Source organism: Numenius arquata, chromosome 24, assembly GCF_964106895.1.
Source record: "Numenius arquata chromosome 24, bNumArq3.hap1.1, whole genome shotgun sequence".
Lineage (NCBI taxonomy): Eukaryota > Metazoa > Chordata > Aves > Charadriiformes > Scolopacidae > Numenius > Numenius arquata.
The window spans coordinates 498,543-511,995 of NC_133599.1; the positions used below are offsets into that span (position 1 = coordinate 498,543).

General features: G+C 50.7%; 1 protein-coding gene across 3 annotated transcripts in view; it reads right to left on the reverse strand.

Moving 5' to 3' along the window:
* The window catches only part of MAGI3 (membrane associated guanylate kinase, WW and PDZ domain containing 3), a 64,260-nt gene that overhangs the window by 31,736 nt on the left and 19,071 nt on the right, over positions 1-13,453 (reverse strand). For all 3 annotated transcript variants that reach the window (XM_074163254.1, XM_074163253.1, XM_074163252.1), the window contains exon 2: positions 704-820. In XM_074163254.1, coding sequence (XP_074019355.1) covers positions 704-820 — 117 coding nt within the window. The remainder of the gene's footprint in view (positions 1-703; positions 821-13,453) is intronic.

A 13,453-nucleotide genomic window follows, 5' to 3' on the forward strand; every position in this document is an offset into this window, starting at 1 on the left:
GCATCCCCAAGGCAGGGGAGCCTGAGCTGGTTGACCCGAGAGGTGCCAGCAGATCTCAGAGCAGACGGGCTCGCACAACTGAAGGGACAGACCCAGCCAGATTCTCTGACTAATTAATTCTTGCTGTGACACTGAAGTTTGCCCATGCACTGTTTCCTCCCCTTGCTCTTGGGCCATGGGTTCACTCTCCCTCTTGCCATCACCTCCTTGTGCCGTCTTCTCAGGACAAGCCAACAACAGCTGTCCCCACCTCGTGTCACCGCAGCCCTTTGGGACCCTCCTCCAGCTGCGCTGCTCTGCCCAACTATGTCCCCTCCTGAGGTGTGAGCTCCCTCTTGGTGCACAACCCAACACCAACAGAAACCAGGACGTGTTCGTGCTGTTTGATGGTGCTGAGGAAAGTTTATTTCCCGTGGTGGCTGTGGTTCTGACCACAACCGACAACATTCCGCTGAGTAAAACACAGATATTCCTGAAATACTCTGAGCTTTGAACACTGAGGTTTCCGCTGTTTTGTCAGTCCACATGGGCTGTACCTTTCATTGCAACTTCAGACGTGAAACCACTCCAACAAAGCCCTTTACAGGAGCTCCTGCTGCAAGGTAACACTGCAGACCAGATCAGGAGAGAAGGTATTTAACGCTCTCGCGTGATGTGACCCTCATCAGGAACAGATCGCATGAGGATGATCTTACATACTTACAAGGGATGGTTCTCAGGTAGAGATTGTCTCTGATCACTTGCTGGAGCTTATGGTCTATCGAGCCCTTCTGGAACTGAAGGCTCAAGTAGTGGCGCAAGTCTTTGTTGATGACTTTTCCTTAAAAAACAACAATTGAATAACTTGTAAAAATTAAGCAGGCATTTCAAAACAAACACGGCATTTCAAAACAAACACGGCATTTCACTGCTATAAACGTTACAAAAAAAGAAAGCAGCAGAAAGTGTTGGGTGGTTTTTAATGCAACAACCTGAACGGAAAAGCCATTCCAGGCTGCTGCAGCCTGACTCTGCTGGTGTAAATCGGCAGCGCTGAGCAACCGCCATCCAACCCCAGCACCTCCCAAGCAAGACAGTGACAATACTCTGGAATTGTTTTGAAATCAGTAAAAAGTATTAAAATACAAAATCTGCCACTGAAATTAAAACACTCTAAAGACAGGAAACTGCTTCAAAATATAGCAATATTTTTCTATTCAATTTACACCTCCTGGGTAGGCACCTCAACTCAGTATTTCATCACATGGGAGGCTGCATTCTTGATATTATAAAAAGAAAATATTTTCTTTTTAAAAACAGCGCATGATAGAAGAGTTTTTTTACAATTATTCCTTTGCAATACTTCTGTCAGGTATCATTAGTGAATCTGTCATATCAGTAGAGAACCACGGCCCCTTCAGCACACAAATAACTGAGCTCTTGTATTACAGCTTCATCCTTCTGACAGAAGGGCACAAAACAATCTTTTGTACCCTGTCATCTCTGCAGAAACACATTAAACAGGGTTCAGTGACCTTGATAAATTTAAGTTATGTACTACAGCAGAACACTCGGGGCTTTAGGGGAAAAAGACTCTTAAGTCTGTCTCTGGAACCCACTCAGGAGATGGGTGTGCGCTGGCGTGTCACGACACAGGGGCACACACTGGAACACGCCATGTGTGTCATGACACAGGGGCACATGGTGGAGCACACCAGGCATGTCACGACACGGGGGCACACACCGGAACACGCCACGTGTGTCATGACACAGGGGCACACGCTGGAGCACACCATGTGTGTCATGACACAGGGGCACACGGTGGAGCACACCAGGCGTGTCACGACACGGGGGCACCCACGGGAACACACCACGGCTCCATTTCAGCTGCAGCAGCAGCGGGCTATGAAAGGTATAAACCTGCCACGGGGGTGACTGTGAGAGGGGCCAGCACCTGGGGCTGAAGAGATCCCCCCAAAAAGCCCAGGAATGAATGGGGGGCACAGACCCACACTCGGCTTAACGCACAGCTCCCCCACTCCTCAGCCCCAGGTTACTGTGCTTAGTGAAATGTCTGATTTGGAGAACACCCAACAAACCAAAACCATCAGACCCAGAACACCTTTCCCACCACCAACCACTCTGTCCCAGCCATGTGTCACCACTGCAAAGGCGGTTCCACGTTTGGGGTTTGGCAGGTTTATACTTTCCCTTCCCTTTTTGCCATGTTAAGGGCAGACACACACCTTAAACAGGTCTCAATCATCCCCTCAGCTGCCACTACTCATTAATGGGAAATTTCAATCTGCACCCTCATCCCGCCAAGCGAGACAAGGGCACACTGGAAAGGGTTTGGAAGTGACCCCAATGACCCGTCAGCCAGCCCTTCAGAGAGGCCTGTCCATGAATTAACCAAACCCAAATAAAATTACCCCAAGCCCCAAAGCAGACAAAGACAACACCCAGCACGCACGGGTGCCCCAGAACACGGGCAGCAGCACCCCAGTGCGTGACGCCAGCCCCCAGCCCCAAAGGGCTCGGTTCACATCCTGCTTCAACGCTGCCATTTCTTTGAAAATTGTCTAGAAGCACCGAGAGCCTGGGACAGCCCTGAGACACCACCCTCCCGGCCCCCCAGGAGCGACAGGGGACACACAGCCGGCCCCCTGACGCCGTGGGGACAGCAGTGTCCCCGTCCCCAGCCCCTGTCGCTCCCGGCCGTGATGGCAGCGGCCCCCGCTCGATTCCCTGCTCTGCCATCACGAGCTGTTCTTTATAGAGCTTTGGATTCGCTTCCTGCAGCATAATGAGCAAAACATGTCATGGAAAATGAGAACAAATGGTGTAATCTCCAGCAAGAGAAATATTTTCCATTTGTTACTACAAATCACTTTATTGTTTGTGGACAAGATGGTTTCTCAACGTTAAAAAATGTTTTACCCCTGAGACGGTCCATCCATCTCCCTGTCAAGAGGCAGGTCGGCAGCTGGGCTGTGACAGCGGCCGGTCGCACCGGGGCAGAGCAATGCCCACACCTCACCCTGGCGGTGGCTCCGGCTCTTTGCTGCGTTCAGAGTGACGCACCTCGGAAAAACTCGGCAAGAGGTGGAGAGCTGCACTGGATGCGGAGTTACAGAGACTTCATTTACGCACTGATCTTACCCTCTCCATGTTTTAAAATTTAAAAGCTCATAAACCCTTTTCAATAAATACCAACTCAGTCCAAAAAAAGTAAAAGCCAAGCTGCTGCTAAGGACACCGAGGGGTTAATCTTAACATCAAAACCTTAAAGACTGGACTGCGCTCTGAGACCAGGATGACTACACTGAAGATTGAAAGGATTGCCTGGAGAAAACAGATGGAAGTCAGAGAGAAAACGTCAGAAAGTCCCAGAGAGAACAGGGTGCACTGGAAAGCACAAAAATGAAGCAATGGTAAAGGTGCTTCAGGCGACTCCAGAGCTTGCTCTTACGCAAAAGCCAGATATTTCCCCCGCAGGAGCTGAACATGCTCCTTTACATTGTCTCACGCAGGCTTTTAGGAGAACCTTGTGAATGAGACTCTCCGAAAGGACCTCAGAAGTGTCGGCTGGTGTTTGCTGTGCTGCTGCGCTGTCTCTGACGGGTGACACAACGCAACAGCCACCCGTCAAGAGCAATAGCGTACTTCAGACCGTGCAGGTTCTGCAAGATGAACAGGCACAAGGCTCTTGTTTTCAGTTTTAATTTAAATTAACCACAAAAGAGCTGTTTAAATGAGGATATGCACAGTGCAGCTGGGTAAGGAACACCAAGAGACTGCAGGAGGAGAAAAGGCTGAAGCAGCAGCGCAGGGAAACGGCGTGTGAGGGGCAGGGGCCAGCGTGAGAGACAGAGACGGCGCGAAAAATGGGGCTGTGGCTTTCATTTCTCGTCACACCACAAACCACAAGGGTGAAGCTGCCTTTGCTGCTGCACCCAAGGAGGATGAAGATGGCTATTTATACATCCAACCTGTCATGGAAACGCTGCAGCACATACTGCCGCTGCAGAGAGCCCAGTCCTGCCACGGCGCCACGACAGCTCAGCACCAAGTCCATTTCTGAATGTTGGTAAAACAGCAAATGCAAAGTTTAAATATGCAAATAGGTTCTAAGGATTCAATCTGTGAAGATTTTATGCTGCTGCCCAATAATGTCACAGCAAAATAATGTGACAAGTGCACCTGGCTAATGCTGCCAGTCCATGGAGGGGCTGCAACATCCCCCACGAGTCACTCTAAAGATCAGGTGGAAAATCTCCACTTCATTTTTACCCCCATTCCATGCAGACGGACACGGGGGGCACCTCGCTGGAGGTACAGCCGATGGCATCCGCTGCGACATCCCTGGAGCTCCCCAGCCACCACCTCCTGGGGACAGGGCTGTCCCCGTGCTGGGACTGAACCAAGTAGAGGGTGTTTGCCTTTCAGGCTTTTTGAAAAATACTTTACTGTTAATTATAAAAGCAATTTTTCAAAGTAGCAGCTATTCAAAGCATGTGGCTTTCCCATTAAACGATATAATTCATTACTGGGGCTTTCACTGCAGCCTTTTGCATAAAAACGTATTTTAAGAGAACAGAGGTGACAGGGAAGGGTTTGCGTCCCCTGGTTCCCGGAGCCGGGCCGCAGCCCCGGGCTGTTCCGCTGCTCGATTCCAGGGTAAAACCCCCAAAAGCTCAGGCGGGGCGGGGCGGCGGCGGCGCCTCTGCCCAGGGCCGGGGGGGACGGGCCCCGCTCGCCCCGGGGCCCCGCCAGCGGCAGCGCCTGTCCCGCGGTGTCTGCCGCCCCCTCCCGGGCCGGGCCGCGGTGCCGGCGGGGGGGGGGACCCGGTCCAGCCGCGGGGCGGGCGCCGTGCGGACCCTGCGGGGGGAGGACACGGAGCGCCCCGAGAGCCCCCAGCCCCGGGCCGCGCTCGGTCCCCGGGAGCGGCAGAAACGGCGGCCGCCCCCGAATATGGAAATCCCAGGTGAAACCCAGAGGAAGGGCTACCAGAGCGGCTGGGTGGCTTTGATGGAAACGGCTAACTAAACCAGGAATTATCAGGGTTCATCGAGTGGAAAACGGTTACTGTTTAATTAAAACTCGGCTATCAATAGAGAGAGTAAGAGTAAGCGGCCTTTGAGGTGAGTAAGGAAAAGCCGTTTAGGGAAAGGCTCAGCCACACAAACCAGAGACGCTGCGTCAGGAAACCAGAGGTACCACCAGCGTGTGACAATAACTCCGTGGTTCTCCTCAGCAGCCACTCACGTGATGATTTAACACAAGTTCGGGATCCGAGCACTGGCGTGCACTGAACACAGGGGAGAGGATCTCCATGTCCCGGCACGGGGAGCAGACGGAGCCTGACAGGGACACGGACCCCAGTCCTCGCTGCAGCGCTGCCCACCCAGCAAACACCCACCTCCCCGCTGCACGAAACACAGGGGAGGTTCAAATTATTCCAATTAAAGAAGAAAGAGACGGCAACATTTTGCGAATGTCTGACCCACTCTGCAGGGGCAGTTTTCCCCACCTGTGGCGCAGAAGCCCCGATGGATTGCTGTGCAAAGGCTGCTTTCCCGTGGGGAAGAAGAGGGGACGGTGGCGGAGGAGGGCTGAGCTGGGGCACACCGGGGACACGCTCCCACCCAACACCTCCCAACACTCTTCCAGGCCACAGAGGCGAGAACCAATGCTTGGTCTCTGCCTGCTATGGAGAGGAGCTCCCTGGGAAGACTGAGGCCAGTGAGGAAGCTGAGATGGTGACCACGTCTGGGCCATCCCTCTGGGATCCCGGCCACGTTACGGGCTGCGCTCGGGGTAACTGCTGAGTCCTCAAAGAGCAATCGAGCTCCCCCTCAGGAGGGCCTTCACTGTCTAAGAGACACCGAGTAAGAAAATAGGGGTGCCCAGCCCCCAGGACTCAATAAGCACCTACACATTCGGCAATTACCGGCTGCTTTGGAGCCAAGTCGCGGCGAGGACGTTCAAAAGGCCAGAAGCAGATAATCACCTCAGGAATGTGACATGTACGCTGCTCCTTTGCCTTTTAATGAGACTCAAGCAGCGGTCAGTCCACACTGTTCGGCTCCCAAAGCCTAAATTAATCACGTCTTTTGATTGCCAGATCCCACATCAGAAAAGGCCAACCACTGACTAATTCAGCGGAGATCCTCCAAGGGCCACAGTGGGCAGGTCTCCGGTGGGACACCCCAAGGGCATCCCGATCTGCTGCATCACGGGGAGGGAGCGGCGTCAGTCCCCGAACGGCAATCTGTCACCAGACACAGACCTCCCCTGACAGTGAACAGAACCGACAGGGCAAAGCATGAAACCGGAGTGCCCAGAACAAGCGTGGGAGAAGAGCCAAATACATTAGAAGCTTATTTTTGGATGTGAAATGCAAATGATGTATTTTACAAACACAAAACAAAAAACAGCCTTAGATTATTAAAGGGCATGAAAAAAGAGCAAAAATCTGTTCTGGCCCCACTGACTCCTCACCCTCCCCCTCAGCCAGGATCACCGGTCGGGCTTTGGGCTGAGACCAGACCAACAGACGGGAACCAAACTCTTCAGAAACGAGGGCTGCTGTCAGCAGCAGAGGGGGAATGGGGAACGGCCTGGGAGGGCTCTTGGGGAGGGAAGGGAGGTCCTGAGGCTGAGCAGCTGATGAGCAGAGACAGAACTGAACTGGGCTCCTTGGGGATACGGACAGGTATCAAGAGAGGAATTGGATTCAGAATAATGCTATAGGGAGGAAATATTTTTAAAATACATTTTAAATTCCTCGGTAAGGGGTCTCACAAAAGCTTTCAAATATTCATTAAGATTAACAGAATCTCACTAAAGCCTGCTGGGTTGCGTGAATTTCTCAGTACTAAATGTCTGCAGAGAATTAATTATTTGACTGAAGACAGGGACAGCGAAGCTGTTTTTATTAAGCCACGCTGCACTCGGCATGCGCTCGGCGTGTCCCCCAAAACACTCACACATGAAACTCTGGGGACCGGAGCCACTGTCACAGGGCGAGCACCAGCGGGAAGGGCAGAGACAGCCCATGTTCAGGTGATGGACACACAGGGACAGGCGAGAGCCTCCATCCACCAGCCATCAGTGCCAGCACAGAGAGCAGCGAGGGGCAGGGACGCAGCCTCGCACGGCCCCTGTGCACGGAAAATCCAGATCAGCCTCCTTATGCAGTGCTGGAAGTTATTCCAGCATCTGGAGAAAACATCTTATAACAAAGAAAATAAGAGTATTCGAGAAATTATCAAAACTTTCAGATAAAGGACAACTCGAGAAAGTCCTTTACACCACTCTTCCCTAGAAATAAGCTTTTGCGCACAGTGCTGCCGAGCACATCCCAGTGCTCCGAAAGCTCGGAGGAGACTGCCTTCCATTTGCTTTATTGAATTATTTACCCTCTGCGTGCCAGCGTCCTGCAGAGACCGATCCAGGAGGGATTCAGCCTCGGGGTGGGTTCTTGAAGGAGAACCCGACCTGCCATGCTCAGGCTGTCCTGCCCATCTAATAAATACTGAAGAACCAGGCAAACAGCTACACTTATGAGACTGATTTTACAACCCCCTCCCCACTGCCCCAAGGACCCCAGGGACCCCAGGCTGGGGGGTGCGGGCAGCAGTCCCAGAGCAGCGGCACAGAAGGGAGCAGGACTGGAGAGACCTCGCCGAGGAGCAGTGGGACGTGTCCCGGCAGCACAGGAAGGGATTTAATTCCTCCAAGTAACACAACCAATCCGTAAACTTTTAACTGCAGTAGCAAATCTTGTTTCTTTGTACTGCAGAGAAATCAGGGTGCAGAGCATCTGCCAACTGCCATGCTGCGAAATAAAGTTTGTTAAGTGGCTAAATGTTACTAGTGTCAATCTTCTTTAAAGAAAATTGAATTAAGGGTCTTTCATATAGCTGAACTGTGGCAGTGTCATTAATGATATTCTGCAAATTCACGAAAAGTAAAGGGTAAGTACGTCAGATTCATCTAATTACATTAACATGATAGACACAAGAATTTACATAGGGTCTATTGTACAGAAAAAATCTCAAGGCACTTCATAGTCACAATAATCCATTGAAGCAGACTCATTTACTAGCTGAAAGCTGAAAAATATTAGAAAGGTTTACTTTGAAAGGCTTGTTTAATTGTAGTTTGTTATATACTGACCAATAAATTCTTGGTTACATATTCTTATTTATGGCAATTATGGTATAGATAAGCCTTACAGTATTAAATCATTTACCACAGCATTCACAAGCACTGGCAGTGTGTTTTACAGAACTTTTGAAATAAATGAAGAACTGTTTATCCAGATTTAAGAAATAAGGTTGCCAGAAACCTCCTAACAGTATGTACATCCCACTTCATGTTTGGGATCTTCTTATTTTTGTTAGTAATGCAAAATACACTCAGAAAACATCAAGAACTGTGAGTATTGACTTTTTAAGCCTACAGATTTAGGAGATTGCTCATTCCTAAAAACGCTCAAAGGGGTGATCAACACAAGCCTTTACAGGATGATGCCTTCAGACCTTCAGTCCAGGTGGGGACTGATTCAGGGAGACAAAGCTGCTCAGTCCTCGCTCTGGAACATCATGATACAGTCCCCTGCACTGTTTGCTTGGGATCTCACAGGGCTGGAAATGTTCTACAAATAACCATGCCATGTTACTGTTGGTAAATGTATGCAAAAATAATTTGGCTTTGTGTTTGCATATGAATGTCATCGTTAAAGTATTTCAAGCTTTGACAATAACTAAAATATGCTTTGGAAGGCATATCCCCAAACAACCTTTAAGAAATACAAAAGCATTGACAAGTAGCACATAGTTTATTCTGAAAAACACTCGGAGCTGAGAAGGACGAGAGATGAAGCACAAACAGTGGGAGCCTGTATGCCATCCCCCAGGTTTTTATTTTTGGCAACACAGAAACAGCAAAGTCAACCGTAACAGAAGCCTCTGGATGGTGAACACCCATGGCTGGGATCCACATCTACCAGGAAAAAAAAAAAAAATCTATTGTTTAGTGCAGAAGGAGGAGGAAAACATTGGCAGAGCAGAGAAGGCGTTTAGGTGGAGTCTTGGGGTGCCATTTGGTCGGTGTATGAAAATAACACTTGTTACCCAACTAACAATTGCCTCCGTTTGCAAATAGAGGCATCACAGTTGGCTGAATCTTGAAGTGAAGAGTAAGGATCCAGCACTGTGAAATCAAGAGGTTTTTAACAGAAGAAAGAACCACTTTCAACCACCTTCTCCGAGCTCATCCCCCCAGCTCCAGAGCCCCAAGCGTCTCTGGGCAGGGGGGGAACGCTCCCCAGCACCCACGGTGGGCAGCTCCCGTCTAACCACAACCAACAGCTTTTCTTTACACTACCTGAAAGCCAAAGCACTTAGTGGATGTGCCAGGACCGACACCGGGCAGGGGCAGCGCCAGGACCGACACCGGGCAGGGGCAGCATCAGTCCGGCCCCAGTGCAAGCCCTGGGCTGCGGGGGCTCGAGAAGCAAGACTCCAGACAAACTGCACCCTGGAAGCCTCTGCCACTGCCAGGCTTAAGGCAAAGCGAAGGATCTACAGGAAAGCACCACCTGGGAGCCTGAAAAACCTCACAAAACAAAACTTAGGTTGGCAAAGTCTAACTGTGCCTCTCAAAGTAAGAGAGAACCATAAAGCACGAGGGGCACCAGGTTTTTGCCGTCACGACAGCAGATGAACACAACGTGAGCAGGACAGAGTACAATCTGATGGAACCACCGCGCAGGAATGGAGCTGCACACTGACACCAACGGGCTCAAACACGTTAAAAGAGCGTGTTACAACAACCTCAAGGGTCAAACCAACAATTAGAATTTGTAATATGCAAACTTGTTAAAAAAATTAAAAATATAGGGATGTTTTAATAACGGCACTTTATTAAGGCTTCCTAATTGAGCACTTGGTCCCTTGCTGAGTGTCAACAACTGTGCAACTCCCTATGCCTACCGAGGCTTTGGGCACAAGGAGTATCTGCCGCTGAAACGCTCGTGCTGTAAAGCCCGATACAGACACTGGAGCCATGAAATCAGGGTCCTCTGTAGCTGTCATAGGTTATAGAAATACATAAAATGTTTAGTCTGCTCTTAATTGGGCAGATACACAAGTGGAACACTCCAAACAAAGATAAGTAACCCAAACAACAGAGGTGATTTTCCTGGGATAACTACGGCTTGCTTTTCCCAAGTTATACGCAATCTTCACTCATCCCCTTAAATTTACAATGTGATGGTTTAGTTTATTGACACTAGAGAAAATGATTTAGTGAGACTGGAAACAAATCAATTTGGTCAAGAAAGTGCAATTAACACACACAAGTGAACAAAATGTTACTTGAGTCTCCAAACTGCTCTAATATTAATGCTTCCCCTTGATAATCCACAGCTAATGGGCAAATTCAAACTCGAACATTCAGTAAGTTTTGTTTTGACGTCCCAGCCCAGCCCGGGGCTCGCACAGGGCACACCAGTGCAGGGAGACCCACCGCGAGGTCTGGCAAAGGCTGCCTGCCCCCATCTGTCCCCGCACAGCGTCATGCTCCGGGGCCCGCGGGCCGTGTCACACCGCACCCCAGCCTCAGTGCGGGGTTCCTCGGGGTGACACATCTCACCGCAGCCCCGAGAGGAACGTCCTGGCAGCCGCGCTGTGTTACACAAGCCATTTCATCTGCTCGGCACTTGGCGCTGCTTTCCCAGCATAAGGGTACATGGTCACATGCCAAGACCCTTCTTTTTTTTTTTTTTTCTCCTTATTTTTGAGTGCTCTGATTAGAATAGAAGTTATGCAAATCATAGACAGGTTTATTTTTAGCCTGCTTTCCATAGGAAGCAAGACATGCAATTACACTCTGCATAATTTCTAGGCCCACTAACCTATTTCAGCCAGAGTTTGGCAGAGCAGGAGCCTGACAGACGCTGTGTTCACCAAGATGCTGGGTGTCTGCTCTCCCAGGACAGGATGAACCTCTCGGGGGACCAACCACCAGGGCACAGAGAACATCAAAGCAAAGACATCCCTCAGCGGTGCCCGTGAGCGGCAGCGCGAGGTCCATCGCAGCTGGACCCATAAACCCAGTTCGCACAACAGCAAACCGGGCTCTCAAACACCGGACCCATCCCAAACATCCCAGCTCAGCATCACTGTAAAGCACAGCAGTCATTTTCAATACACACAGCATGGCTCACTCCCTGTGCGGGAACACCATCGATGGGCTCTCTGCGCTCTGCGGGGACCCCCGGCACTGGGCACAGGGAACGGAGCAGCTCCTGCTCCGGGGAACAGTCATCATGCAGTTTTTATGAAGGAGTTAGAGCTTCTCAAACCGGCTTTTCAAGGTGCTGGGGAAGTCCTGGCACTCCTGGAGGTGGCCGCAGCATTCCCAATCCCGGTGACAGCCCGCGCTGGGCCAGGGGGGCAGGGAACGGGAGCTGTGCCTCACGCTGCCAGGGACCCCCAGCACTCAAACACCAACACCCGAGTGCAGGTGTTGTGCAGGGAGGGAGCACCCATCACCCCTCACACCCAACAACCCACCGCCTTCACTCCACCAACTATGTTTTGTTGTAACGCAGTTTTGCGGGGAAGCTCGTGTTTATGGTGCTGCTGTTGAAGCAAACACAGAGGAAAGAGCATTTCCCCTATGTGTTAAGTTAATCATCATGTAATATTAAAAATGAAAGGAATTTATCTTTTCCCTTGCACAGCATATCCTATTATTTCATCACTATTCATTTCATAAGATTTATTTTCGGTTATGGCACACAGGATTTTCAATTAAATATGGAATAGTGCTCTCTCTGAGAAGAGCAAGTGTGAAGAGCTGGATGCCAGCAAGGCAGAACGGCTCAGCCTTCGGGATTCAGCTGCTTCCAAGCGAAGTACGAGCGAGAACTGGAATTTCCCAGGCGGTGCCGGCACCCTCTCCCCTGCAGAAGCCCAGCTCCACGGCCAGTGCCCACCCGGAGCTCCCGAGCGGTGTGACCCATCCCCACCGACAGCTACGGCTCAGTCAGAAGAGCTGTCAGAAGCGACTGTGCCCACCTCCGGGGTTTGGCCTATTCACTGAAATGTCTAACAAGCTCAGGCAGCCGAGGCCGACATACTTCTCCTCCTTACTCGAGCTCCAGGACAGCAGGGTCAGGCAGGTGCCGGGGGTCTGCAACTGCTGCAAGTGCCCGCCCACCCCAGCCCCCGGGCACCCGCAGACCCCGCAGCTCCTGCCTGTGCCCAGCAGCGGGCTGGACAAGTGTGTAACTTCTGGGGAGCTCCTGCCCGTGCCCGCCATGTGGGTGCCACTCGGCCGAAGGTGCCCGGCCCCCTCAGAGAGGCACCAGGGGGTTGGGATGCGCCTCGTTCCAAGAGGGTCCCGGGGCGGGACTGGGCTGGATGACAAGGGTGGGGGGACCAGGGGCAGCCGGGCTCTAACGAGGTGTCACCGAGATAAGAGAGTGCATTATCAACCCCACTTGAAATGCAATTATGAAACCACCCATTTGCAGCAGCGATTCAGCCAATGCAGTATTTTAGCAGATGAGCCTGCTCTGAAGTATAAGCTTCATTAGGCTTTAGCTGATTACATCTCCTGTCCTAAACGATTGTTCATCATTTATTTTTATGGTCATGCAGGCACAGAATTTGCAACATAAAGTAGGAATCACTACATTGATGCAAAACAATGCAGTAGCTCTAAATTTACAGGAGGATATAGATATTGAAGACTTAAAATTTACTAAGAAAATTTGCAACATCATTGTTCCCACTCTAAAATGTTCCATAAATTAGCGTTTGGACCCTGGGGGACTCAGAAAAGAATGTGGGTGAACTAAAAGTCATTTAGTAAATCCAACAGTCAAGCAATTCCTATCCTACAGGTTAAGCACACGCAAAATCACAAAAATAGACACAACTCCATTCTAAGAACAAAGCTCAGCTATTAGATTCCTACAAAAGTGGTCTATTTATCCCAAAATTTACCATTATTATAACCTACTTAGATATTATTTTCTCTCTAGGGCAACACTAGTAGCAGTAAAAAATTAAAAAGATTGAGTTGCGCTGCGGCCATTTGAGTCCACACTGCAATGCTCGCTTTTTTTCCCCCATAAAAATTATCTACTGAACTGAGAGTTATTTGAGTTTTTACTGTCCTGATTTAGTTTAATGGCAAGTGGTAAGAAAGAGGAAAGCAGATGGCTGGTGCAGAGCCCCGCTGAGGCCCTGCCATCCCCCAGGCCCCTGGCCCCGGGCCAGCGCTGGCCCTGGGGGGAGCCCACCTTCCCCAGCCACTGGGTGCAGCGGGACACGCAGCGCGACACGCAACGTGACACGCAGCGCGACACGCAGCGCTGGGAGTGGGTCGGGAGACGAAGCCGACTCTGCGATGTAGAGGGTGTTGGTGGAGCGAGACCTGCAATGGGCAG